The sequence below is a fragment of the Mus caroli genome, unplaced genomic scaffold (genome assembly GCF_978045245.1).
Source record: "Mus caroli unplaced genomic scaffold, Mus_caroli_1 scaffold_10, whole genome shotgun sequence".
Classification (NCBI taxonomy): Eukaryota; Metazoa; Chordata; class Mammalia; order Rodentia; family Muridae; genus Mus; species Mus caroli.
The window spans coordinates 101,375,745-101,402,374 of NW_028227265.1; the positions used below are offsets into that span (position 1 = coordinate 101,375,745).

Consider the following 26,630-nt stretch of genomic DNA (forward strand, 5'->3'; position numbering starts at 1 on the left):
CTTTCCCCCTCCCCCTCTATGGATGCTTTTCTCTGCATACATACATTTCTCCATGCTTTTTTCAGAACCTGGAAATAACAGGTTTCTCAGTCAGGAATTTCAGTTGTTTTTTTGTTGCTTTATCTATAGATGTAGATTATACAGAACTTCTTTTGTTCTCAGTCCATGCTCTGCCTAAAGCTTTTGTGACTTTTAGTAAAAGGAAGGTAGGGACAAGGAGAACAGGAAAGACAACAGGAACACAACAGTATGCAAAGCCCAGCTTATGAAATACAAAGGTATAGAGGCGTCCTGTGCCCACAAAGGCACAGTAGCCCTGCTCAAGCCAATGCTTTTGTTCAGAATCCCTTTGAGCCAACAAATCAGCAATTCTGCATCTGTGAGGAGACTGATAGTAATAAACACACCTGTACAAATGGAAATGGGAAGAAAATTGTTGAAGCAGAGATTTAAAAATCACTCCCAAAACTTTAGTTTACTTAACACGTTGCTTCTCCAGTTTGAGACCAGGCAGGTAAGCAAAAAGTAGTTCCACACAATGACTAGCAAGGTACCATGAGAAAGCTTAGAGATGATACTGCTTCTAAGGAGTATAAAGCTGTTAGGGAGAAAAACCCAACTATCATTCAAATAATTATCAATAAAAAGTACAGTACAAAATGCATTTTGAGAACTACAAGCCCTATAAGTTCTAAAGCTCATAGGTAGGCAAAGTTGGCTGTGTATCGTCACCCCATCGAGAGGAGCCTTAAGCTGGCATTTGGTAGGTGGGTAAATAAAGATGAATAGCTACTGGTGGATGCCTAGATACTACACTGACCAATGTGCAGAGTCTTCTGTTAGCAGCATCAACCTGACAAGTCAGTTGAGTACAGTTGAATGTAGGATGATGATACAGTGACAGGCCAGGAGCAAAGGCACAGGGGTAGATGTAGAGGCAGCTACAGGTCCTGGAAAGTGGCTTGCTATGCTATGCAATCATGTGTTCTAGGAGATTCCCTCAAAGAGATGCTCATGTCCCCCTAGCCAAGTCAATGCCCTCTGCATGTCCCCTTGACTGTTTATTGTTGCATGTGTAGCTGTAACACATACATACATACATACATACATACATACACCTATATCCTGCTCCTTCTTCTAGGAAGCCAGCATAGGAAAATTGGAACCAAATCTTTGGTCCTTATGAGCTCAGTTCTGAACACCAAAAGAGAATCTCTATTAGCTAGCCTGAAATCTATAGGGGAAGCCAATTTATACTCTTGGAAACATGAGAAGGCAATTGGTAGAGGGGAAGTAATACTACTTGGCACAAACAGGCAGATAAAGAAGAGAAGACAGCAGTGAGGAGGAAGAAGGAAGTACAAAAGTTCAACTTTCACAGAATTGAGCCTTGTGTATGGATGTTGGGGTAAACCTCTCGAGATAGGGTAAATGGTGTTGAGTAATTGTGATATTAAAGCTGAGCCCAAAATACATACAACTATGCAAAGTCTCTGGGTGGGGCTGATTGTCTGGCTTTCAGACAATAAGTGATTGAAGAAGTGGACTGTTGGAATTCCATACAAACTCATGACAAAGTTGTCCCTTACAAGGTGGAATCAGTACATCCTATACTTTGAGACTCCCAGGTTGTTCATACCATTTTGTTCCCCCTTTCTACTGCAACCCCTTCCCAGTAGCTGCTAGCTTTCCCAGGGATCAGAGTAAACTTTATAAGGGCCACTGTTCACCTGCAAGTCTAGCTGTCTTCTGTCCCCACCCTAGCCAAAGTCTCACCAGTCAATAGCATTAAGAATTTGTTTTTCCTTTATATTGCATTTACATATGTCTTTGTGTTGCTTTGTACATGTGAGTTCAGGTATGCACAAAAGTGGGTATCAGATGCCCCAGAGCTGGAGTTACAGCTCTATATGAGCTGCCCCAATGTGAGTGCTGAAAACAAATGCTCAGGTCCTCTGCAGGGATGTTTTTAAGCACTGAGCCTTCTCTCAGCTATCTCTATTCATGTAAAATACTGTTAATTTAATATTTGTTTCTTATGACTTAAGTCAAATGCTTGTGCACATTTTCCTAGGAGAGGAAACCATACCCAGCGTTAATCCAAAGGGAAAGGCTGATGAGAAAGACGATGATGGTGATGATCACTCTGGTTACTTGTATATCAAGGACCAAAATGGGAATCTGGGGAGGGAGGGCAGCTTTCTCCTCTCTCCCTGATTTGTCCCACTGTGCTAATGCCCAGCGATTTCCATTTTGAGTTCAGGCATTTTTGCCCTGGTAATCCTACCTCTGTCCCCCCCCAACCTACCTCCTACACACACCTCACTTCCCTTTCCCCCCATCCTGTCCTTTCTGTTTCTGTGCTTGGGACTCTAAGACTGTCTTTGCCTCTGCTTTCCAATCTCAGCAGTGGAAGCAGCTGCGGTCAGTGCATAGTCAGGCTGCTTCCCTGCCTGTGCTCCTTTGCTAAGGTGTGTATACCCCCAGAAGCACCTTTTCAATGGTGGTATCATCACTCAGCAATTCCCAAGGAAGGAAGGAAAAAAAAAAAAAGAGCTAACTGGTCTCAATCCAAAGGCTCACGGTGGCTGGTGTCCTGGTGTGATGTGTCTGCTGTGCTCAGTGTGCTTTCTGCCCTGAGTATGATTCTTCCCTCCAAGGAAACACGGGGATGGGAGCATAAGCAGGTTGGTGAACACCCAGTTTCTCTGGAAGACAGGCAGGAATGGAATATTCTGCGGTGGAGATCTGTTTCATTGTGCTCACTGTCTGGGTGGTGAGAACAGACGGTCTGCCAGCCCCCATTGGATTATCCTAGAATAGAACTAAGCTCTATATTATCCCCCGTTACATGGCACATCTTGATGATGCTCTGCTTATTAAAGGTGTCTATGGGACTTCTGACCTTTCAGCTCTGACTCCTTCTGATAGCTGTCTTCCTTGCCTGCTGTGTTTATGTGTTTACCGCACCGTTGCTGGTTTGGTTCTGCTTGATCTTCTCATTCACTCTTTAATTTGGTAACACCTTATTTTATGGCCCACGACCTTTGTTGAAAATAAATTCACTCTATGCTTGTGTGGCTCACTTTACCCATTTGATAAATATAATTTTAGGGTGTGGGAAATGCATAGTAAGTGTTATGCAATTACAAGGCAAATATATGATGTGTTTCTTTTATCCCCTCAGTCAGACACTGGGTATCAGAATAATTATTTTGGACCCATTACATGTACTTACCATATAATCTGTTGGACAATTAAATATGTAGTTAGTTCTTGCCACCTTCTTTTTCCATACACTTTAAGATGACACCTCTTTTAGGATTAGCTTGTTTCAGACCCTTGGGTTGTATTATAATAGCTGTTATCAATCTGCTTCTGGGTTGAACCACATCAGATATGTATCTGGAAAAGGATGGGAATTCAGCTCCAGCCTATCCTGGGGGGTGGGGAGACATCCACATACTAAAATTAAACTAACGTTTTTATTTTTGCTTTGCCCATGCATTCAATAGGATGGAGTAGGAGAGGTATGGGAGAAACAGCATGTGCCCCTGAGAGAACAGCCCCCTAACAATAAAGTGTTAGAGTCTAGCATTGCATTGGTATCAGAAAACATTGACCATGGACACAAGAGCCCTTGGCAACCAAGATCTTCATGTTTCACATAAACATTGCTCTCATGATGATTGCATATGCTAAACCAACCTTTTACTCTGCTCTGACTCTGAATATTGGTATCAAAGTTGACATATTTATAAACCCTGATCTTCCTCTTATAACTCACAGACCATGTTAATGTCCTAACCTAGACATCTCTGTGTATATGCATGTGCCCCAGGCCCCACATGAGCAGAGAACCCACCCTCTTTTTTTGTCCTTTGTGTGAGTCTGTTTTCCCTTAAACAAAAAGTCAAATATAAAAATGCTTTTTAGGTAACTATGACTTCTTCAACTAAGTTAAGGAGCTATTTGTTCTTACTTGAAAAAAAATGTTATGTTCTTTGCAAAATTGATCCTCTGCAAGCCTATTATATGATAAGCTACCTTAATGCAGTTATATTAGACTAGCCTTGCTCTGATTTACACAAGGAAGTTTAGAAACATGACTATAGTGTAAATGAGAGTCTAACATGTAGCTAGCTTTCTGTGTGGTTTTATTTTCTGGTCAGTAGCCTCCAGACTTTAACAGAACGCCATGTTTTGTCCTGGGGTGGCTCTATCCCTTGAACCCATGTTAGCCACTCAGGACTTCTCTTGTGTCTTTCAGGCATTGAGAATGCCAGCGACATTGCTTTGTACTCTGGCTTGGGTGCAGCCGTGGTAGCTGTTGCGGTCCTGGTCATTGGTGTCACCCTCTACAGACGGAGCCACAGTGACTACGGAGTGGATGTCATTGACTCTTCTGCATTGACAGGTGGCTTCCAGACCTTCAACTTCAAAACAGTTCGTCAAGGTCAGCGGCATAGGTCCCCCAACACCTCATCCTTAGGACCACTGGCTGCACTTACACAGGTGTCCTCCATGTTCTTGACACTGTGCAGAGGTAGCTTGTGGTCCTTGGAGCCGCTACCAAATTGTTTCCATTCATTAACACACCAAATTTGATAAAATGATTTTCTTGGTCCTCAGCAACTGTGAGGATGTATGGGTATCAATTTATTATTGGCAACATTCAATGAAATAGTTCTACATTTGATACAGAGCACTCAGTAACTCACTGCCTCTCAAATTATACAACTTCATCTTTGAAGAAACCTAGTTTTAGTTTATGTGTTTAATTTTATTAACTAAAATACTGAGTACTAAAAGCTGAGGACACAGCCCCAGAACAAAACTACCCAAAACCTTTATTACACTGGTTTTTTAATTTCTTTAATTTCAAATAAATAAAAAGGGTTTAGATGATATCGGAGGGATCAGGTATGTGGGGATAAAATGAAATACCAGCCTAAATTACTTTCAGCTATTGCAAGGCTGACCAATCTTTTGTTGTGGAGAAAGAAACATTTTTCATGTCAAGGCACAGATATGCTCTTTTTCAGAACAGAGAGAGTCATTTAATCCTCTATTATGAACCAAACCTATTCCTGAATACAAGGTGGGGATGAGACACATTTGGTTTTAATATTATGCAAAAAGTAACTGTCTCTCTTCAAAGGATGAAGTTTTGGACCATTACCCTCATTTTCTATAATGTCCCCTTTATTTCTATTCATTGTATAGGTATCACCTATTCTAAAGGCTAGACATTTCGGCACTCAGCATTTATTGGGTAGACAGATTGCTGAAGTAGAAGCCCAAACCTGCTAGAACAAGCAGCTGAGATATAACTTAGATAATAGGCTTCTCCCTTGGCTTTTATTTTTGGGTACCTTGGTGTTAAGCCATTATGGTTAAGCCACTATTGTGTACAAGTTCACCTGCTTTGAATGCAGTTACATTAGAATATGAAACCGCTATGAAGCAAAACAGTTATTCTGAGTCACCATTTCACAACTATAAAATGGGAATGCTAACATCCTCCTCATGGTGTTCTTGTGAACATGAATTTGCTGAGACTAACCTGGGGAAGCCCTTGGCATTTGGGAGAGCTCATTCTCTAAAGATAGCTCTAGATGCTCACGTGTCCTCTAACCATGGGACAGCAGCATGCTCTGCGGAGCAGCAGGCAATGAATGTGAGAGGGAGGTAGCTGCCTGGCCTGAATACATTTGGGCGACAGTGATTTACATAGATTGGCCAATGTCCTCATGGAGGAGTGATTCAGAACATCAGTATATTGCGAATCTCTAAAAAAGAAATCATCTTATCAGATCGCCTGACCATTCTGTTTATTTTTGGCTAAGAATCTCATAAATCTCAGGATAGAAGACAAAAACTCTTTTGTTAACTGCTACCATCCCCATCCCCATTGACAATGAATCTCATTTTTACAGACTGTGACTTTGACCTCCACTGTCTTCAAGGTGATATCTTGATGAACAACATGTCCAGTACCCCAAGAAGGGGAACAGCAAGAATGTTAAGCAGAATTTTGTCCTAGTTTTCTTTCTGTAATGAAATTGTAATTAAATAACCCCCCCTCTCCAAAGAGAAAGTTAAGGGAAAGATAGTTTATTTGGTTTACAATTGCAGATGGTAGCCCATCATTGCTGGGAAGTCAAGGTTAATATTTGAAGCAGCTAGCCACAGGCATCCGAGGTCTATATCAGAGAAAATGAATGCCTATGCTTTTACTTGTTCTCAGCTCACATTCTCTGCTTGTACATAGTTCAACACCCAGGGAATGATGTTGCTTTAGAAGGCAGGTTCTTCCCATATCAGTTAATATAACCAAGACAATTCTCCACAGACGTGGTCGAAGGCCAATCTGATCTTGATAATCCCTTATGCCAGGAGATTCACACTGAGCCAAGTTGACAGTTAAATTAAAACTAACCATAGAAATCATCTTGGGTATGGTAGACGACTTGTTCCACAAGTGTAAAGCCCTTGGGTTCAATAGATAAGAAGATAGAAGGGAGGGATGGAAGAAAGGTAAAAAGTCAGGCATACAGAAAGAATACAATGCTTAGGTTAAATGAAGAAAATTGGTTTTTAAAGAGAAGGGAGGGGTAACAAGGCAGCAGGAAGAATAGCTGGCCTTAATCAGGCTTTGGTCAGGTTGGCAACCAACACTTTCAACGGTAGACTTATGCATTTGAATGTGTATATGTGTGTGCTTTCCCTGTGTGTTTTTCTATGTCTGTCTGTCTATCTGCCTCTCTTTCTCCACTCTCTCTTCTTCTCTCTCCTCTCTCCCCTCATGTGTGTGTATATTTTCTCTGTCTCTGTCTTTCTCCCTATCATCTCTGTTCTGCCTCTGTTTCTGTCTCTTTGTGTGTTTTTCCTTTTTGTTTTCTGTCTGTCTGTCCCTCTATCTTTTTCTCCCCCCTCTGTCTGTCTCTGTCTCTCTTTATATTTCTCTGTCTCTCTATACCTTTGGCTCTCTGTTTCTGTCTGTCTCTTTCTCTATCTCTCTGTCTCTCTGTCTCTCTGTCTCACTCTGTCTGTCTCTCTATCTATCTCTCTGTCTCTCTCTGTGTCTGTCTCTGTCTCTGTCTCTCTCTCTCTGTGTGTGTGTGTGTGTGTGTATGTGCATCTGGGTGTTTTCCATGTCTGTGCTAAGTATCAGAAATATTTTCCCCCATAAGCTAGGCAAGTCTTTCAAAAGTAGCCAAAAATTAAGATATGAGCTTTTGAAGTCTCCATGGAAACTGCTATTTCAAACTGTTTTCAAATGTGCTGTGTTCTTCAGTCCTCCTTTTTTCCTGTGGAAAACCACAGACAGGAGCAAGGTCATCATCTATTGAACTCTGTGTGGTCCTGTTTAAAAAGACTGCTTGATGGTGGCTGCATCTTAGCACAACAGCCCCAAGATGGAAAAGGGGCAACATCAAAGGGCCATTAGAGTTGCATTATCTTTTTGTGTATTTTCTCTGTGATTCTTGATTCTTAGCATATCCCAACAAGGGGTGAGAAAATCCACAGTGATGGATCCCCTCATGACACTGTTACAAATTGGGAAAATAGAAAAACAATAGAGACTAATACAATACAACCTAGAATTGAAGCATTTTCAAAAATACCACATTTAAAACATGTTTTTTGGTCAGGACCCAAAAGAATATTGCTTAATATGATTTGGGTTTCTACTTGAGCTGTCATATTGACGAACTGGTAAGAGTGGGAGGCTGGGGAGTGAGGGTTATTCTGTTATTTACTAATAAATGGGATTACTTCATCAGGAGAAAAATATCACAGCCTTTTTAATATCTGGCTTGGAAAAAAATGGTGAGCCCAGCAGATGACTAGAGCACAGGTCCAATTTCTGCTGTGTTTTGTGAAGACTGTTTTGTCCATTTTTTTTTAAACTAGCAAGGTACCTTTCTGAGATGATCCCCTCTTACAATCCAAGCCACTCTCTGCTGGAGCATTCTTTCCCTCACAGAGTGACATCTGTGATGTTCAAGTACATTGGCCCCTCAGACTTAGAGTGATTCATAAGTCCCCTGAACTATTTGCTCCAAAGCATGCTTGCTCCCCCAGCGCCAGGATCTGCTTAGAATTTTACAAGAAATTTTCCACCTCCTCTGTGGGCTCTTGTCTACAGCAAGAGTCACTACACAGTGGCATCTCTTGCTATTTAAAAGGAACAGATGTTATTTTGCTCCTAACTAGTTTGCAAAACATCTTTCTGTTTTTTTTCTTTTCTTTTCTTTTTTACCTTTTCTTTGCCAGTTAAGATAATCACACAAACACTACCTAAGGCAAGTGGCCCTAATCCAGTGTCAGACATGTTTGTCTTGAAAAAGAGGCATGTCAAGAGTGTTAGATGTGAGGTCAATAAGGGCATGATATTCAGAAACTGACCTGGAATGTCAGAGGTCCCCATTCCCAACCACTGGCATGGTTCCATCTAGGTTAGCAGCAGAAGCTAATACCAATCACTACATCCAAAGCCAATACAAGATGTTCTCCCTTTAATAGAGGCAACTGCAAAAAGAGTGATGGAGGTGTCTTTTAGTGTCTGAGTGACAGATCATTTTTTTTTTCTTACCAGGAAATTCTCTACTACTGAATCCTGCCATGCAGCCAGATCTGACTGTGAGCCGGACATACAGTGGGCCCATCTGCCTGCAGGATCCACTGGACAAGGAGCTCATGACAGAGTCCTCACTCTTCAATCCTTTATCTGACATCAAAGTCAAAGTCCAGAGCTCATTTATGGTTTCCCTGGGAGTGTCTGAGAGAGCAGAGTACCATGGCAAGAATCACTCGGGGACTTTCCCTCATGGAAACAACCGCGGATTCAGTACAATACATCCCAGAAACAAAACGCCGTACGTCCAAAATCTGTCATCACTGCCGACAAGGACAGAGCTGAGGACAACTGGTGTCTTTGGCCATTTAGGGGGGCGCTTAGTAATGCCAAATACAGGTGGGTGGTAAGTGAGTGTTTGCATATTTTCCTCACTTGTGTAAATATCTTTTTATAAGTATGCAATAATCAGATTCATATGGAAGTGATCATCGAAGGCTGGGCCTGCACTTTGTGTGCCCAGGAGCCCAGATGTGCAGCTGAAATAGAGCAGAGCCATCTCTCTGCCTGCCATCAAGACAGAAGACCACATTGATGCTGCTAATCACCATCTTTTAGCATTCTACCCATCAGGTGGTATGGAGAGGCTCCTGATTTTGAGACCCATTGGAATATGTCACCTAGGGCATGGTAAGGAAGAAAAGAACACAGTTCTTTTCTACAACTGACAAGTACCTTATTTAGCCAAAGCACATGTTTGCACTGACAAATAATTTAGTGCACGAACAGTCACATTTCTCGGGCCCTCGATAATTATTTTGACTATTTTTAAGTTATTATTACATTGGTTCTTGGCAAGCAATGATGATGAATCATTGCATTGTTGCTCTTTAAAGTTCAAACATTAGTTCTAGAGCTATGCCACATGCACAACCCATTTCAAAGTATGTGTTTCCCTTCTTTGGGTTTTAAGAGAGGAGATTTCTCTGGATATTTGTAGTAGATATTTCTGATCCCTGGCAAAGGTTACTTTAAAAATGTCATCCCTAGCTGTCACTTGATCTTCACGGTTGTTGCCTGAGGCCAGAGTAGAGGGAAATGAGATTGCTTTCTCCTCTTAGTCCTAAGCCGTGGGAGGCAGGTGAGTTCCATGGCAGATATCGACAGCAGAGAGGGCCAGGAACATTAGATCTAGCCATGCTCTTAGACAGAAATTGAGTATCAAGCGAGAGCTCAATGAGTGGAGATGACCAGGATTTTATCCCATAAAATGAAATCTGTGCCAGGATTGGTCTTAGACTATGACTGCGGCTACCTTACCTGTCTAGTAGCTTAGACTTGAAACTGAACTTTCTCTTCACTTGATAATTTTAAACTCATTCTATCCCAAATTAGTAGTGTCCTCTCACACCCAGTTTCAAAATATAACTTACTTCTGGAAAATAGCCTAAGTTGCAGCTCTAGAAATAATGTTGTTTCTCAACCTACCTTGCCAGTGTTTTAGGGCATGCTGGGATTCTTATTTCCCATTAGTTTAAGTGCCCCATATGAGTGACGGTGTATGATGACAGTCTAACGTGTCACTAGGGCATAACTGACCAATAGGACACTTCTTTTAGAAAGAAGTAGCCAGCCATATTTATCACATGAATTTGTAAAAAAAATACAAAAATGGAACATGCATCCCTTGTTTTACCAAAGACGAGGATGTGAAATCAGAGTCACATGAAGCCAGTGAGTTACTACTATGCCTTTATCAAGGCTCCTCAAACATGTCCCCATCCTCATGTGTACAGGGTTCATATGTGTCTGTGTTTACATATTGAACTAGTGTCAAGAGCAAACTATTCATTGCCCATATTTGCTTAATTTTCATCAAAGAAAACATGGAAATGAAAACCTGGATGAATGAGAAATATTTCTTTCCTCTCGTATCTCTCTTGAGAGACATCCTTGTTGAAAACTAAAACTCTGATACCTTGTCGGAGATCCTCACCCATTTCCACCATGAACCGGGATGTTTTCAAGTCTCCTGACAAGAGCCACTGAACAAGATTGAAGCTGCACATTTCAAATGAGTTTTAGGAAAAAGAAGTGTGGGGCGTTGAAACAAGCTCCTTGGTCTTTGTAGGGCATAAATGCAAACTATGCCCCGGGGAACTGAAGTGTCCAGAAAGCACGCCACAGAAATTAGATTGCTCTAATGCCATCCATCCTGGATTGCCAGGCGCTGCACTCTGGAACTCATTTATTATGCAAAATATGAAAGTAGAAACTCTGACAGGTGGTTCTATTGTCGTATCCAATTTTAAAAAGCTATCAGAGTAGCAGGTGGGGTTGGGGAGTTGTATTTTCTTTTAAATCAAAGATTTAAATGACATGTTGTAAATGGAGAATTCTTTAGGGGACCCGGGGCATGATAATCAGCAACTTGCCATCAACATGCTAATGTCCACTGTTCTTCTACCTTTGGCCCTGGGATTAACTCTCTTCAGTCTCCATGTGCAATGTATGTTTGGATATGAAGAATATTTGAAGGCTAATAGAAATCATGAGTGAGGGAGATTGAAAAATGTAAGGGCCACTTTAAAGAATTGATTAAGGTTGAATTAGGAGTATATTGGATAATGTTTCCACCTAAACATAGGGAATTAAGCTTACCTGAAAGAAGTGGGATAGTGTAGGCCCAACAAGTAGTCCCAGGCAATGATGGCGCACGCAAGACACCATAACTCAGAACCTGATTTTATACTAAGAATTTTGAATCCTTTGCGTATCTTTTCCTATTTGCAATATGTTTATTCTGGGTCCGGCACTGTGCTAAGTGTCATTACTGCAACAGGGTACAGCTGCCTAATTATATACTGAGCTTCTATTGAGGAGTCTTCATGATTCTTTGTCTTCGTGGCATAGAGATAATGTAGAAGAAACAACAGAGAAATCAGTGCCAAACTAAGACAAGGCTGAATGAAGGTTCAAGGCAACATATGAACCCTTAAATATCCCGTTAGCATCTGTGTTCGGTACTAGGAAAGGGTACGGTTACAGTTAAGGAAGAGCAGGAAATGTAAGGGGCATCTGATTGGAGGTCCCCCAGCATGCCAGTTACAGTTATCATACTATTGATGTGAAGGTGTAGAATGTAAATACCTCTCCTTACTGAAAAGCCATGAACAGAATTTTAATGCGTCTCATTCTTAGTTCTAGTGAAAGATGCTGATGATTGCTAACATGTTACTGAATAATGATGTAAATGTGAATCACAGATAACCTGGTTCACAATAAGTCTCACATTCCTTGACTCTGTAGCCGCTAACAACACACACAGAGAGAGAAGAACAAGAAAGCTTGTCAACAGCAACCTGCAAGCTTCCTCTGCAATTATCTCTAACAAAAGGGAAAACCGGTGAAAGCTGTATTATTCAAAACATAGGAGGAAGCCTAGAGATTTTATTTTGTGTGATGCTCTTACTATTGCACGAGTCCATTCCTTTTTATAAACAGAAGTCACGTTAAAGAGACTCCCAGCTTTTTCCAGATGTCTCTCTTTGTCCCAAGTAAAGTGTTTTCTTCATAGCTGTAAATAGGAACTGGGGACCTTTCAGATGCAGTGGTGTGGCTTCACAATGACAGAGACATGAGTATGGTTAAGACACTGCCACCCCCTTAAGCTTTTCTAGCTGCTGTTTATAAAGTTAAAGTCATATCAATTGCAGAATGACCTAGAGTATTTCAAAAGTGACCAGACACATTTTTTTTTATATATTTTTAAAAAGATGCAGCAATTCACAGAGCACTTTCCCTAACATGTAGATACAGCTTGTAAGACAATTTCATTCCAGGTTCAAGGAAAGTGTTAGTTTACACATCAGCCCAGATATCTATTCCAGAAACGAGAACAAGATATATAACTAGATTTTAAAATTTGGAGAAAGCTAATTTATGGGCTGATAAAGTTGTAACTTTTCAGGTGTATTTGGTAGATCCTGGCCTTAGAATGCTGGCAAAATTTCAGATAAAAGTGAGCATTGAATATGATCAATTTTGGTCTGATACAGAGCAAATTCCCCCACAGAGTTCTTTGAGGTTTGGTGTTTATAAATTGGTAGGGGAAACTTTGTGTTGGCATCTATAAGGTACCCAAAAAGCATGTTTCAAAATAGTTAGGATATCTCCAAATGACCTATTGGCTTTCTCTGTCTTAGGGGTGAGTCTACTCATACCACATGGTGCCATCCCAGAGGAGAATTCTTGGGAGATTTATATGTCAATCAACCAAGGTGAACCGAGGTAAGAGTCAGAGAAGACTGGCATATTAATAGTACCTTGAATATCCACTGGGACTTGTGCAAAAAATCTGAATTTATTGTTCAGATGAGACAAGTTGGTACGAGGTTGAGATGATGACTATAAAGGGAGTATAGACCTGAGTTACATCTTAAGGTTATTGGAATCTCAGCAGGAGGCACCAAGTGGGGAACAGTGAACTGGTAGTCAGATGCATAAACAGAAACTGCTTAAACTGCCCAATAGTCTCCCCTTCAAGACAAAATTAAATTACCTTTGCAGGTGCTGTTTAGTGCAGAGCCCTATATATAAAAAACCATCAAATAGTGAAATCATGACTCTTCAGGTCCAGCCTGTTCCATACAGGCTGGGAGTCAATTTTGTCAGTGATTTTCTAAGGGTAAAATATGTGGTCTTCAATAGCTTTTGGGCCTGACAGATTTCAGCAGCATTAAATTCAATTACACAAGCAAATACAAATCTTGTCATATACTCTTTTTAATGAAAGTAGTTGGTTATTTTCTCAGCGCAACTATAACATTTGTAGAAATGTTGCTTTCTATCACACAAGATAAAGCTAGCTCCTCTTTAGAAAGCAATTTGTCTTATAAACTGGTTACATACCTCTGGCATTTTTAGTCATAATATCTTTGTTATTTTAAAATAGGTTTTCTGTTGTTTTTGTTATGAGTATGGAACACATGAAAGAAAAACATGGGGAAAGAAAAGACCCCCCCCCAAAACAGATGGTTGAAACAGATTTAGATAGTAATCTATATAGAAGGATTTGTGGGTACATAGCAATTCTGACTAACCATTCTATGAGGCCTTAGAAGAATCCGAGACAATTTTCTGCTAGCTGGTGATGGGGAAGGCTCTCAGAGGATTTACATGGAGCTGCCCTATGATGGGCACTTGAAGAGCATCCTCAGTTGTGTAGAGATCCACTCTTTTCCTACATGGTACTAAAGTCTTAAATAACCCCTGCCGGCAGATGTTGGAAACAGATTCAGAGAGTTTAAATTTGTGTTCGTTTGTGGTACTGAACATGAATTCCAGGAACTCAAGAAGGCTAAGTAAGAGCTCAACCAGTGAGCTGTATCCCTATACAAGGAACAGAGAGAGCTTTGAAGAGTTTCTGCTCCATTACAGGTTACTTAGAAGTAACATTGGAGTTCTTGGATAAATGGTACCTCTTTTATATCCACAGATTTTTTTCAAAGGATACTTATTTGAGATTGAGGTTCCTGTCTGTTGCCTGTATGATTTTAAACTCATAATCTTGCAAAAGTCAGGTACAGTCATCCCTCATCATCCACAGAGGACTGTACCCAGGACCCTACAAGGACACCAAAATCCCAAGATGTTCACATCCATTATATAAAGGGGCACTATATGTGCATTGAACCTATGTACATTCTGCAACGTGCTTTAAATCTCCTCTAGATTATTGATAATGTCTGATACTACAGTGTTCTGAGAGTAAAACTCTGTCTATGTTCAGTACAGTCAGACTATTTTTGATCTCAGGTTGATTGTCTACAAATGGGAAGCAGAGGATATAGAGTGGTTACTGAATAAGTTAGAGCCAGCCAATCGTGCCTGAGTCATGGCCTCCTGCCAGCTCTGCCTTCCGCATCTTCTCCCCATCATTGTAATCGAACTCCTGAGCCTGTATTCGGCTTCTTCCACTCAAACCCATCCCCAGTGCCTTCTGCCTCATTATCGCAGAGCCTGCCTGGGGCTACTTTCTATTTTTCCAGGACACTTAATTTACAGCTTACCTCCATCCCCATCTTGTTCTGGAAGCTGCCCCTTCTTAACAGGTCAGAAGAAGAAATGTTCCAACAGGCATCAAGTCTACAAAGCCTTAAAATGCTCAAAAGGTATTGAAAAGGAAAGATTATATAGGGCACCCTACAATTTTAAGATAAGAGAGAACACTGCCTATGAACTTAGATGCTAATAACCTTTAAAGACAGGTTGTCCTAATGAGGTCACCCCTTGGGCCACCTTCTCTTTTTAAATCCCATGTTGGTAGACTGAACTTGCCCATCCATATTTAGACTGTACTCCCTTCTGCTGTCTAGGGATGTGGATAGAGACAGGAGCTGTTTCTTTAAGGGTTGACATCTGAGCTGGGCATGGTGGTCCACACCTTTAATCCCAGTACTCTGGAAGCAGAGGCAGGTGGATTTCTGAGTTGGAGGTCAGCCTGGTCTACAAAGTGAGTTCCAGGACAGCCAGGGCTATACAGAGAAACCCTGTCTCAAAAAACAAAACAAAAAACAAACAAACAAACAAAAAAGTTGAAATCTGTGAGCCATGCATTTCTTATGGATTGAACTGTGGATGGTAAGAAGCCCATGCTCCCTATGTTGCCTTTCAATGTGTGGTAACCTGCTGATGGATCCTGTGTCCCTTCAGAATGGTCACTCTAAGCTGCAGGCCGTTCTACTTGCTCTGTAATCCTTACTACCCTTTGAGTGACACTAAACTATTTGCAAAATGCTGGAAATAGCAAATGCCTCTCTGCTCCCTTTTTGTTTGCTAAGCTGGGATAAAATTTTCTGTCTGAGCCAAGAAGCTGCTTTGGATCCGTGTTCTTTGGCTTTTAATCTTCCGACTAATCAGGAAAAGGCCATTGTACTGTCTTCCTTTGTCATACCACTTGAAAACCCATTTTCATTTTACGCGGTCCATCTGTCAGCATAAACTTGTCTCTAAATCCAGCATGTAGTGAGAATAGGCTGCCCTGGTTCATTTCCTCCCATCTCTTTTGTTTTGGGGGGTGTGAGAATTGGATTTGTTGATTCTACTTCTCTAGCAAGAATACAGCAGGATCTTACAAATGGCTTTATCCTATATTTAGATTCCTGTCTACCATGCTTTCCACCTTAGCATGCATTTCCACTATTCCTCCTTGAGCACCATCTCCAGTGTAGCAGGGGACTGGTTGAGAATTCTGATTTGATTAACTAAGCTTTCTGCCTGATTTCTATCGCAGTATAGTGGGATCTAAAGATAAAAAACAAAACAAAACAAAACAAAACTCTTCTATTCAAGGAATCTCATAAAGCTCTACATTCATGGTTTGATAAGTGTGTGTGTGTGAGAGAGAGGGGGGGGAGAGGGAGAGAGAGAGAGAGAGAGAGAGAGTATATGGTGCTGTGGTATGCATGTTGGTACATATATGTGTGTTTCATGGGCATATGTGCATGGGTTTATGGTTTCAGAGGGAGCAGGTGGCCAGTGGCTACAGCAACAACTAAGAGCTTTCATATTAGACTGCAAGCCAAGGCAGAGAGAGCACTGGGGACAGCAGGAGGATCTTGAAGCCCTAAAGCCCACCCACTTCTGACAGTCACTTCTAGTTGGTATACCTTCTCCAACATAGTCAAACTTCCTAATTCTTCCCCAACAGTTCCATCAACAGCAGACCAAGTATTCAAAAACTATGTGGGTCATTCTCATACAAACCATAACAGCCCTCAAAAAGTTACAGGGTTGCAACATTTCTGATTTGGGGTTTTCTTTTCTTTTTCTTTTTTTAATGAATTTTTTATTGGGTATTTTCTTTATTTACATTTCAAATATTTTCCCCTTTCCAGGTCTCCCCTTCGGATTTGGGGTTTTCATGGTAAAATCAGTCACTATGTATCAGGGCAGTGAAAAGAGCCATAGAAATAATGAAAATAGAATAGGTCCTTAAGGGCAGACTTAAAGACAAGAAGGCAGGAAAGGGGGGTTATTTTCTGGAGATGTCATCTGAGTCCAATCTTAAAAGATGAGAAAAGGGTCTTAGTGGTGTCTTTATCTCTGGGGAAATTTCCTGGTGACTGGTATATACAGGGATATGTATGTGAGGGCAGAGTCTTAAAGAGGGTCTATGTCTAGAGGTTTGTCCCTGGTAGAAATGACTCTGGTGTCAGAACACTGCTTTAAATGACTTTCATACAACTGTGCTGACATCTTGCTACAGACTGGGGAAAGAGTATCGTGAACTATCCCACTCACAAGATGGGATAGAATTTCCTCAGGCACAGGGATGAGAGGGGTCCCCAGAAAATGAATGGTACCAATATTGGCACTTCTGAGGATATTTGCTGATGAGAAGCCTCCTATTATTGGATCAAAGCTGTATATCATCTGACCCACAAGCTCCTGATGTACTGGCTTTGTACCCATGGTAACTCTGGCAGAGTGTGTCAAATAAGCTCAACCCAGCTACTAAATCTGCACCTAGTACATTTGGATTTAGATTATTGCTTTGTTTTGTTTCATGTTACATTTTTCTCGGATATCCTTGGTTGGTAGGGGACCTCAGCCTTTACAGATTAACCAGGTTCTAGTCATTTTATAAAAGTTAAATTCAGATCTTCAAATAAAGGAATCCCATGTTGTGGCCCTTTCTGGTCATCCTACAGTAAGAACACTGCATGTCACATTGGGCCACTCCTCCTCACCCAGCTCTCTGCAGCCCAGCCCACCCCACCCATGACTGGAGAATAGAGAACTGGACCAGAAAATTATTATGGGCAGCTTTCTGAGAAGCAATAAAATGAAACCAAAGGCAAACATTCATTTCTTTTTCCAATTACACTGTCATGTGTATATCCCAGACCAAATGCTTAGACCAGCATCAGAAATGTAAGTGATCTTGCTGACAGCTTTACAAAGGGACACACATTTTGGCATTTGGGCTTAGTGGAGATGGGATATTTTATCCATTTTGTTTACTAGGTTGTTTTGTTTTGATCAAACGATGTAATCTAATAGGTTAAAAAAATTGGAAAGGTAGAAATCTAGGTCATATGAGACACCTTTTTAAAAGATGTATGGATAGTGGCTTCTGGTTTTAGTAGCAGAGTATGAAATAATGTCAAATGCTAGGATGACAGAAAGCTCTCTAGAAGTCTAAGAAAGGAAGATGGACTTTCTTCCCCAAGATGAGCTCTGCATTTTGTCAACAGCTTTATGTGGGCTTGACACATGCTCACACTCATATACCCATGTACAAACACACACTAATACACACACACACACACACACACACACACACAAATGCACATACATACAAACATTTATAAATATGTGCATAAGATCATGCTTCACAGACCATATACTGAAAAATGATTTTAGCCTTGTTTGGGTTGTCCTCTTCAAAGACCCAGTGAGAAGTGCCTATAAAATTAGAGCCATTTAAGGTACATGGCATTGGTAGCTATTCTCATTTCATATCAGTTTCTTTACCATTTCCATGCTCCCAGAATCCAAGGGAAAACCTTTCGGAATATTGGGCACGGTGGCTGCCCTAGTTTGTTCGCTGTGACAAAGACTATAACCAAAAGCATGTTGAGGATGTAAAGGTTTTTTCAATCTTACAACTCTCTGGTCACTATCCATCGCTGAGGGAAGACAGGGTAGGAATGCAGACAGGAACTGAAGCAGAGACAACGGTGGGAATGCGCCATGTGGACTTCCTCCCCCTGGCTTGTCCAGCCTGTTTTCCTGTACCATCTAAGTCTACCTTCCCAGGAATGGCATTGCCTGCCTCATGCCAGGCCCTCCCACATCAATCATTAATCAAGACTTGCCTACAGGCAAGTTAATGAAGACATTTTCTTAATTGAGATTCCTCTTCCCAAATAATTATAGCTTATGTCTATTTGACAAAAAAAAAAAAAACAAGAAACAAAAATCAAACACACACATACATACACACACACACAATCATACAACCACAACAGTGGCAAAGCCAAGGAAAGAGGGAAAAGGGTCATATATTCCCAAGAAGTGAGATAAACTCTGGCTCTGCAATGTGGGCCACAGCTTTTTCAGGCCAGTGTTCAAGGAGGAGCTGCTGCCAATGGGAGCCACATGGGGCTGCCAATACTTACAACTGTTGGCAATTGGGTCACGCCCACACCTAGTGTCCACTGTCACTGAGAGCTTTTAGAACCACAGCTCATCTGTAAGGAGCCCATTAAGAATCCTTATCTTTATAATCATCCTCAGTCAGCTAAGAAAGCCATCACTACCTGGCCTCAGATGATAGGATAAGCTTGTAGAAACCTTAGAGAAGCTGGCAGTGTCACCTTCCTATGCGGAGGAAACATCAGAGCCTCCTGTGTGCATACACTCATTGTCCAGTTATCCATGCAAATGCTCACAAATATGCCCACAGGAACATCCTCACTAATTCCCTAGGTGCTCCTTAATCCAATCATGTTGACAATGAAAACTGACCATCATGCTATTCGGGGTATATATATAGATATACAGACGTAGGCGTTATTGCCGTGCATTTTAATAAGGAAATCAAGCAGAACAAAACCCTAAAGGTGGAGGGATGAGCAAGGAGGCATAAGTGTGAGTTCTACCTCCAGTGGTGTTGCCTGCTCCCCCGTGGGAGCGAGGGAGAAAGGATAAAACTGATTTGATGGTCAGGATTGATGAGGCTTTGGGTTGGGAGACCTGGCAAGGGTCACTTTCAGAGGTGTTATTTATGTTCTGCCGCATCCCCACCACCGCCAAAGTGCAAGCCCACATCATAAAAGTACCCTCCTTGTGGGACTATTGGTAGAGTCCTTTCTTTCTCCCTCCAAGCAGTGTCAGTTTGGATGATAAATTATAGCTACTCTACAATTGAGTGTGCTTGCCTCTAATCATGAACATTTTAGACCCATTCACTGGTCTCCACATTGGGGCGAAGGGAGAGGGGGTAAAAGAGGCTAGAGAGAAATGTGTGTGTGTGTGTGTGTGTGTGTGTGTGTGTGTGTGTGGTGATGGAGATGAAAGGGTTGAAGATATTGCCTACAATCCTGGCTTGGGACCCAATGATTAATTAGCAGAGAAAGATTTGCCAGCTCAAGGTCACTTGAGAGTTACTTGTAACAGTTGCTCTAGGAACAACTTTCAATTTCTTTCCAGGGAATAAATATAGCTCTCTAATGTATAACAAAAAAAGAGAAAAAATTAGAGAAATGAGAGAGAGGGAGGGGGAGGGGGAGGGGGAGGGGGAGGGGGAGGGGGAGGGGGAGGGAGAGGGAGAGGGGGAGGGGGAGGGAGAGGGAGAGGGAGAGGGAGAGGGAGAGAGGGAGGGAGAGAGGGAGAGGGAGAGAGTATAAGGTAAAATATCCTGCCTTTCTAAGTAAGAGTCTACCTGGCATCCTGGAGCTCCTTGATATAGTACTGATGACATGCAGAACTTGTCAAGATTCCACTGCCAACTTTGGCATCAGCAGTGCCTGAAAAGAAAAGCATTGTCAGACTTGAGATGGGATGGCAGACTGGGGGAAAGCACAGAAATTCAGACTTCTTGGGCCCCGGTTGGCCTCATCAAGAGCCAGGATCATTCTTCTTCTCCAGACCTGAAATTTGACACATTGTTAACTGTTGGGAGATTTTGGATAAAGATAATACAATAATGTCCTGTACAAGAACTCCAGTGAAACCATCAAATGCCATTTACTTATTCACCAATTCACTTGCTCATTATGTGATAGAGTGCAAAGCTAGAGCCTAGAACATGCTAGCGAACAGCTCTGACCACTGAGCCACATCTCAAGCCATCTTTTTACTTTTCATTTTGCGATAAGATCTCACTAATTATCTAGATTGGCTTTAAACTTATTCCATACACCAACCATACTTTGACATTAGATCTTCTTGCCTTAGCAGCTGTAATGACATCCCTGTAATTTTAGGAAGACCCAGTCCTGATTTATGTGTATTGTAGACTATATATAAGACTAATATATATATATATATATATATATAGTCTACATGTATATGCACATATACATGTTCCTGTGTATGTGTGCATATATACACATAGATATCTCTCTGCATATGGAGGCCAGATGTATTTCTTATCTTTCTCAATTGCTCACTGCCTTGGATTTTTGTTGGTTGGTTGGTTTGGTTCGGTTTTTGTTGTTTTTGGCTTTTTTTTTGTTTTTTGTTTTGTTTTGTTTTTCAAATCAGCATCTCTTACTGAACCCAGAGTTAATTAATTCTGCCACACTGGCTGGCCTGCAACATCCAAGCGCCATCCTGTCTCTGCTTCTTTCGAATTGAAATGACAGGTTCATGCCATTACACCTCGTTTCTCATGTGGGTGCTTGTGGATCTGAACTCAAGCCCTCACACTTGCGCAGTAAGAATTTTATTGACTGACTCACCTCCTCCTGTAGCCCTATTTTGTAATTACATCAACAACAGGTATTCTCTGGTGGTTTTCATTGTTTCTATGATGCCATCATAATTGTGGGCTTAAAAGCAAGTCCTTCAATTACTGTCAAGATTAATGGTCTACTTTCAAGATACTGATAAAAAAAGAGCAAACTTCCTCCAATGCTTTTGTGTTTAGCGCCATTTCTAACCATTCTCCTATCTGTTGATTATGCATTAAGAGTCTACTGTATGAGCCCTAACAGTGGAATCCTAGTGAGCTGGAACTCAGGTTAGAAAATGACTGCCTAGCAGGACAAGGGTCAAGTTACCTTGAAGGGGCTGTGACCCCATCCACTCCCCGGCTTTCCTTGCTTGCTTGTGATGGATGAAGATGTGTAACTGTCCTCGGGCTCATTCCAGGGTTTGGACTTACTGTGTCCTTTAAGTGGGTTTTAGAAAAATCTTAGTGGGTGCATCAAATTGATGGCATGTCCCTATCCCTTCTGAGAGACTTGCCATTAATTAACTCCACAACGAGGCTAAGGAACTGCTGGGGAAAGGTGATTCCTAAGTAACACAACAGAGCAGGACTCGGCTGGTGCCAGGGGAGTAAATTGCTGCCATTTGGGAGCTGCATTCGCTCTTTCAGGCTCCCTTGCCTTGCCTTGCACTGTAATAAAAGGAGCAATTTATCAAATAGTATCTTAATGGCCTAGAGGGGTTAATGCACCTTTAGTGGAAGATTATACTACATTCCCCAGTAAAAATCAAGATGATTTCTTCACAAAGTCATTTATGTTGGAGTATAATGCCAAAATGAAATACAGAAAAAGGTAAAAAGAAAGAAAAGAAAGGGAAAAGAATTCATACATCGATTGTCGATTTAAGATTTGCTTTTTTTTCCAGAAAAGATTTCCACCCCCCCTCCCCAAACCAAGTCCTGCTTTCTTTTCTGCCTCACACTCCCCACCTCAGCCTGCAAGCACACCTCAATACAAATTGCCATCATTTTAATCAAAGTGCATTTGAAGCCCAAGTGAGCTCACAATGGGAAGTGATTAGGGTGGTCCAGGGGAGTCTTTAATTAAAGATGCCATTGACAAGATAACAATGGTTTCTGAATGCTGTTAATAGAGCGAAAGAGAAAGTATGCCTTAATGCAATAAGGGGAAAGTCGCTGGTTCATGGGTTTGATTGCACATTGTGAGCCGGCACCACGTCCCATCATTATTTTTATTTGTATGGCCATCTCTTTTATTACTCATGCTGGAAGTAGAAATAACCTGTCCTATTAAGATATTTAATATATATCATCCTTTCCACTTCACATAGTTATAGTCTAATAAACATGCCGGGAGAAGACACCAGCCCTCAGGAAGGCTATCCCCGCGATGCTAAGATGATTCACACGGCTCTCAGAAGACAGGAACCATCCACCTCCTAGCTCCCTGAGTATAGTCTTTAAGGTGAACCACTAGCCCCTCCCAGATTTCCATGAGGTTATTATATGCAGGCACAGAGTACTTTTCTGGATAGTAGAATATTACCACCAGCAGCTGCAGCATGAATCCCTGAAAATGAGCAACAGCTTGGTTAGTTAATCCATACCTGGGACATATTATAGGACAAGAAGCAGGAACAGAGGATTCCAAACATAATGGCTCCCTAAAAGATGCCCCATGGTGCTCCGAGGTCCTGGGCATGTTCTTCCCTTTTGCTAAGGGATTCTTCAGGTCTGAGTCATGTTAAAGACCTTGAGAAGCAGAGGTTCTGCAAACTATCCAGGTGAGCATAATGAAAGGTCTTAAGAAGGCAGGAGAGACAGAGTCAGGGAGATCTGAGAATTTCACGCTGCTGCCTAGCAGAGGAAAGGAGGGGCCTTACCTCACCACATACCAGAAAGCTGCAACTAGAAAAGGCCAAGAAATCCTTCGAGCTTAGTAGGGTCTCTGCCACTCAGACCTGTAAGAAATGCTTATTTTAAACCATTTGTTTCTGCTACAGCAATAACAGGGCAGAAACTCAAGCTTCTATGTGATCACTATACAAACCCTACTGTTCTATCTTCACAAGAATTCCTCTGAAGTACCAACTCTCATGCCAGAATTTGCTTACAAGCCCAGCTTTGGGGATGCAGTGCTTAGCTCAACATTCAGCTCTTGACTGGCATCCATGAGGCCCTGGCAGCTAATCACTAGAGTTCCCTAAAATAAAACTCCAGGCTTGTCAAACATGACCTGCAGAACAGATCCCTCCTACCACTACCTGATGCCCAAAACCAACACCAGCACACACACACACACACAAATATACACTAACATATATATTATATATACACACACACCCATACTTACACATACGCACATATAAGCACACACACTCATACACACAAACATACATTGATAGACACACTTGTATATTCATACACATATAAACACTCAAACATAGACACACTCACACACTCATATATACATACACACTGATAACACACACATTCATGAAAACTCACACATACACTCATTCACACACATGCACTCATACACACACTCACACACATGCACACACACAAAATAGGCACTAATAAATTACTAGATTCCCTTCTTAATTCTGCCTCAAAGGTGACATGTGACACTGGCTCTGTCTCATCCTTCTACCCAGCAGCATCCCTGCTTCTGAGCCATGCCGACATTGGGCCAGATTTCCCCCTAGGTCTTCCCTGACTAAAATGAAATAAGATTCGCATTTCCTCCAGAGAAAGCTGGTTCCCCATTCAAAATGTAAATGAATAAACAACTTACTAGATATTAAAAACTGTCACAGCGGTGTGATGCATAGATCCACTCCTCTCCCTTTCCCCTCACTCCTTCCCAGCAAGGCATCATTTCAGTTCTAAAAAGCCCAACACTGCATGAAAGATGAGCCTTAAATTGTGTCTACGAACTGGTGATTTGCACATGATTTGTGCTTCCTTTAGTATATTAATTGGTAAACACCCCCACGAATGTGTGTGTAAACGAAAGCCGTTTAACATATGCAAACAGCTTAATCTCTCTCAGTTATGGTGTTGCTCCATTTCAACAAGCTCAGAGACTCCGTTCCAGTGCTCATCTCACTCTCCTCCCACCACATGCCCCTCTGTGCTGCCTCCTTCCCGTGATGCTATTTTAGAGAATACTATGTGGGTGACCCAAATCTTTAAACCCTTGAATGGTACAGATGCTCTTTGGTCCCTCGTGAATTGTACACGGGGGTGCTGTTTTAATGCGGTGTTCTCAATCTGTGCTTCCCAGCTAATGGAATACAATGGCGGCGTGATGAGCTGTGGCATCACTTCCCAATCATTGCTAATCAACCTCCAACCTGCCATCCTTGCTAAGGAATAGATGCTGCTTACAGAATGGAGATGTAAAGAGAAATCAGCTGCAGTTGAATGTTCTGTGATGGCAGCAACATCAAAGGGTCTTAACACAAAGCATTAAGCTTGACCAGTACCGGAACTCCATTTTGAGAGTCTGCCCTGTATTTATCCCAAGCCCAAATCCTTCTTTTAACTTTTTTTAAAAAATACTCGATCATATCATTTTTTCATACAACACATCACAACCACAGCCCTCCCCTCTCCACTCCCACCCAACCTCTCCCCCACAACCCCTGCCCGAGTCCTCTGTCTCCATTTCCCTTCAGAAAAGAGCAGATCTCCCAATGATTTCAACCACACTTACCATGACAAGATGTAATAAGGCTAGGCATAAAACCCTCATATCAAAGCTGCATAATGAGGCCACCCAGTAGGGGGAAAAAGGTCCCACTCATAGGCATAAAGGGCAAAAGGTCAGAGTCACTCTTCTCGCATTGGTAGGAAGGGAACAAAACCCCAAGTTAAATATATAAAGAGCTCAAGAAATTAGATGTCAGCAAACCAATGATCTAATTAAAATATTGAATGCAGACCTAAACACCGAATTCTCATTAGAAGAATCAGAAATGGCCAATTCCCTCTTATATGCAGAGTTCCTTGAATATTTTCTTAAGAACAACACAATTTTCAAATGTTAGTGCCAAGGACACTTTGTAAGTAAAAGAAGTAGGAGTTCCTGTCTCTATTCCACAAGCACTGAACAGACCTTTATTGGAGGAATCCAGGAATATGGAATGACCTACGCTGCCTGAGAAATTCTGAAGAAATTCAAGAAGTTCCTGCTTTAGAACTTCTTGAAGATAAAAAGAGCAGAGTCTGCTGTAACAAATGGGGGATTTGCTCACTTTCTTTTTTTTTTTTTTTTTTTTTTTACAATGTCAGACTCACATTTTTAATAATAGCTGGCACTTTTATGTGAGTGGAAAAGGAAGGGGAGACAGGCCATGAAGAACATTAGGGGATTACTGTCCTGAGGCACCCATTCTTGTGGTGATTTTTTTTTTTTTAGTTTTTTTTCTTTTTTTTATTGGGTATTTATTTCATTTACATTTCCAATGCTATCCCAAAAGTCCCCCACACGCTCCCCCACCCACTCCCCCATCCACTCACTCCCACTTCTTGGCTCTGGCGTTCCCCTGTACTGAGGCATATAAAGTTTGTACGACTAATGGGCCTCTCTTTCCACTGATGGCCGACTAGGCCATTTTCTGATTCATATGCATCTAGAGACACGAGCTCCGGGGGGGGGGTACTGGTTAGTTCATATTGTTGTTCCACCTATAGGATTGCAGATCCCTTTAGCTCCTTGGGTACTTTCTCCTCTCCTCAGCTCCTTGCCACCTCCTATGTTTTTTCCAGGTGTTTGGTATTTTTGCAACCTGCATAGGAATTGTGAGAGAAAGTTTTCAGGGTGTAAGTGAGTTCATAATCTGAGATTAACTAGTGAGAAACAGGAGCTTTGAAGAGCCCAGCACACCTGCAGAGTCTAGGATGTTACTCTCCTGAGAATTGCTTTGTAAATTTGTGATCAAGGAAAGATAACAACAAAATCCCTGCAACATTTAGTACCCTAGACCAGAATATGGATTTTAATGGAAAGGAAAAACATTATAAAAGTAATGAGAACAGTATATCTCCGATTAAAAACTCTAGAAGGTTAGAAGTAGCTTTGCTTTCAGGGGTCTGGTTTTAGTACTACAGTTGATAACTATCTATCTTTTATGTCTGTTCCATTAAAATATGACTTAATTATGTATTGACCAAGGCTCTGACATAGTAAAACTATTATTACTCTCCTGTCTGGATTCCTGAATGATACTGTGCAGAAGGGTGAGGGGAGGGGGAAAATCCTTTAATCTATGATCTAGGCCATCAGCAAGAAGACAGGGATGGTGGTTATTAACAAGTACAACAGGGCAGACAGCAGCAATGAAGACCTCATCTCAGACCGTGAAACTGGCCGACTGGGCCTGAAGAAAACCATCTTTTACAAGTTAGTATGGGATCAGCAACTGTTGAGCTAAAAGGCACAGTGTCTAAGCAGCTACACCAGCCATGTCAAGGTCAGCAGTGTTAGCAATGGAGACCTTGAGGAGGTTGCTACTTATTCTGCAGGACAGACAACACTCCCTGCAATGCCCCTGTCCCCTTCCAGCTCCATGT

The 26,630-nt window shown here is 41.6% G+C and overlaps 1 protein-coding gene across 4 annotated transcripts in view; it reads left to right on the top strand.

The window, feature by feature from the left end:
• Positions 1 to 26,630, top strand: part of Unc5d (unc-5 netrin receptor D) — a 535,933-nt gene that overhangs the window by 460,141 nt on the left and 49,162 nt on the right. For 2 of the 4 annotated variants that reach the window (XM_021169824.3, XM_029480897.2), the window contains 3 exons: positions 4,271 to 4,456; positions 8,606 to 8,983; positions 12,790 to 12,874. In XM_021169824.3, coding sequence (XP_021025483.1) covers positions 4,271 to 4,456; positions 8,606 to 8,983; positions 12,790 to 12,874 — 649 coding nt within the window. The remainder of the gene's footprint in view (positions 1 to 4,270; positions 4,457 to 8,605; positions 8,984 to 12,789; positions 12,875 to 26,630) is intronic. The other 2 variants (XM_021169825.2, XM_021169827.2) reach the window with 1 other exon arrangement.